At 50.3% G+C, this 2322-nt stretch overlaps 1 protein-coding gene across 2 annotated transcripts in view; it reads right to left on the bottom strand.

Moving 5' to 3' along the window:
• Positions 1–419: 419 nt before the first annotated feature.
• The window catches only part of LOC105892288 (TBC1 domain family member 15), a 35034-nt gene continuing 33131 nt past the window's right edge, over positions 420–2322 (bottom strand). For both annotated transcript variants that reach the window (XM_012818539.3, XM_031558364.2), the window contains exons 16-17: positions 1182–1268; positions 420–860 (exon numbers count right to left, since the gene is read on the bottom strand). In XM_012818539.3, the coding sequence (XP_012673993.1) occupies positions 498–860; positions 1182–1268 (450 nt within the window). In that variant the 3' untranslated portion in view covers positions 420–497. The remainder of the gene's footprint in view (positions 861–1181; positions 1269–2322) is intronic.

The following is a 2322-nucleotide window of genomic DNA, read 5'->3' as shown; positions in this document are numbered from 1 at the left end:
CAAAGTTCCTGAGCGACATCTTTAGAATCTCAAAAACAGAGCTGGAAAGATTTTCCTGCTTGGAAAAGAAAAAAGTTATAAAAAAAATATTTTGTGATTCGCTTCAATTCCTCCAGTTACGTTTTTCATTCGTAAAAACAGTCGGCAGTATAGGTGAAGTAGAAAAAATAAGCCTTTTTCTTGAAGTCGGAGAAAAATGGGCAGAGTAAGATCCAAGCTGGTACTGCAGACAGATGTCGCTGATGCTGGTGGCTACATGCTGTGCGGAATGGAAAGAGAGAGATAGATAGAGAGAGAGAGTGATGAGAGAGACTGATAGAGAAAGAGAGAAAGATGAGAGAGACAGAGTGGTGGGGAGAGATAGAGAAGAAAAAAGCAAGAGAGACAGAGAGATATATAAAGAAAGAATGAGAGACGGGGTGAGTGTGTTTGCGTGTGTGTGTGTGTGTGTGTGTGTGTGTGTGTGTGTGAGAGAGAGAGAGAGAATGGCACTGAGGCTACGAGAGGTAGGTCAGCTTGTAGGCGTCCGGTGCGGCCTGGCGGATATGTCCGTTGCGTGAGGGGCTGAATCTGGGCTCGGACAGCAGCACCTGAGACGGGCTGAAGGGCTCGGGGGTCTCCCTGCCCAACACGTCCTCCTCTCCTGGCTCCACCGACGCCGGTGCTCCTGCCCCAGCCCCAGCTCCTGCTCCATCTTCAGCTCTAGGTCTAGGTCCAGGTCCAGGTCCGAGTCCGGATCCAAGTTCCGCTCCAGGACTGGTTCTGGTTCCGCCGGCTGCCTCTGCTCCTCCTGCTGGGTCATCTGGGTCCGGTTCCCCACTGCTGAAGCCCAGAATCTCAGCCACAGCGGTGGGCAGGCCCTGGAACACAACAGCATTGTAGGAGTGGAAACACTCAAACACACAATCCCTGACACACTCACACATTCCCAAACAAACTTCCACACCTCGAACCCACTCACACACATATTTGGAATCCCAATTTGAATCGATGACTGTGGCTCTACAATTTTGGCCAAAGTCTTATCAGAGCACACCAGGCCCTGTGCATTTTGTTGTCCTCTTAATGAAAAACGAAGAATCCATACGGCATTGATGGGAATCGCTATTACATTTGTAGAAATGGAATAATGTGTGTGTGTGTGTGTGTGTGTGTGTGTGTGTGTATGTGTGTAGACTGACCTTGCAGTTTTTCAGCTGGAGGCAGATGGCTTCGGCTTTGCGGAGGATTTCCTCGATGTTCAGCTTCATGGAGAGCTCGTTTATGTGCTGCAGGGGAAGAGGTGGGAGTCGGGGGATTAAGACAAACGCTCAAACAGCAGGTTCCCTCAGGCAGTGGTGGCTGCTCACCCGCCTGCGGTGAACTCTCACGGGGAGCCACGAGCGTGGCTTCTCCCAGTAAAAATGAATATGAAAATAAAATTATAATAGCCTTAAGTACAATATTATAAAATGATATTACACACACACACACACACACACACACACACACACACACACACACACACACACACACACACAAATACATATATATTCTAAAAAACTGTGCCTAACATCAGCATCCCTCTGCCCCTGTCCTTCAGACTTAGGCTGGGCAGTTCAGGCTGCCATCCAACACCTGTGGCTGGGCATGTCACACGTGTTCAGCCTGTGGCTGTGGCAGCTCAGGCGTGTGGGCTCACCCTGCGGGGCCTTAAGTGCCTGCCCTGAGCCACAGCAACCCCATCACACACAATAAAGGACTGGTAAACAATGCCCAAGAGGGCAAACAAAAGGGCATTTAGCAGAGGGGGCGTTCAGAGTGCAAGCATATGTGTGTGTGTGTGTGTGTGTGTGTGTGTGTGTGTGTTTTGTGTGCGAGACAGACAGAGAAAGAAATAGGTGACAAAAGGTGTGTGTTGATGTGTAGCACAAATGTCTATGATGTGTTCTTGAGAAACAATGTGTATATATTTGTGTGTGTGTGTGTGTGTGTGTGTGTGTGTGTGTACATTCATGACTCTGAGCGTGGCATTGTGGTTGTAATTGCTGCTTGGCTCAGGGGACGGCGTGCAGGGAGCAGAAGTGCTCCGCGGGGACTTAATGATGCCCTGAGCTTTGCACAAAGGCCGCCTCTCATCACACAGGCCGCCTTATTACCTGCCAGCGAGAGGGGCTGGCTGCACGGGGCACGGGGCTCGGCGCCCGGCGTAATTGAGGGCCCGGGAGTCGTGTTGGCACATCTAGTGCCTTGTGTGAAGGGGTTAGGAAGAGGCTGCCCTATTTTAGGGATTTTTTAAATACCACTGAGGGCTCTTGAACAGTCCCCATGCAGAGAGATACT

This window comes from Clupea harengus, chromosome 21, assembly GCF_900700415.2.
Source record: "Clupea harengus chromosome 21, Ch_v2.0.2, whole genome shotgun sequence".
Lineage (NCBI taxonomy): Eukaryota > Metazoa > Chordata > Actinopteri > Clupeiformes > Clupeidae > Clupea > Clupea harengus.
This window is presented reverse-complemented; position numbering and strand designations above follow the sequence as displayed.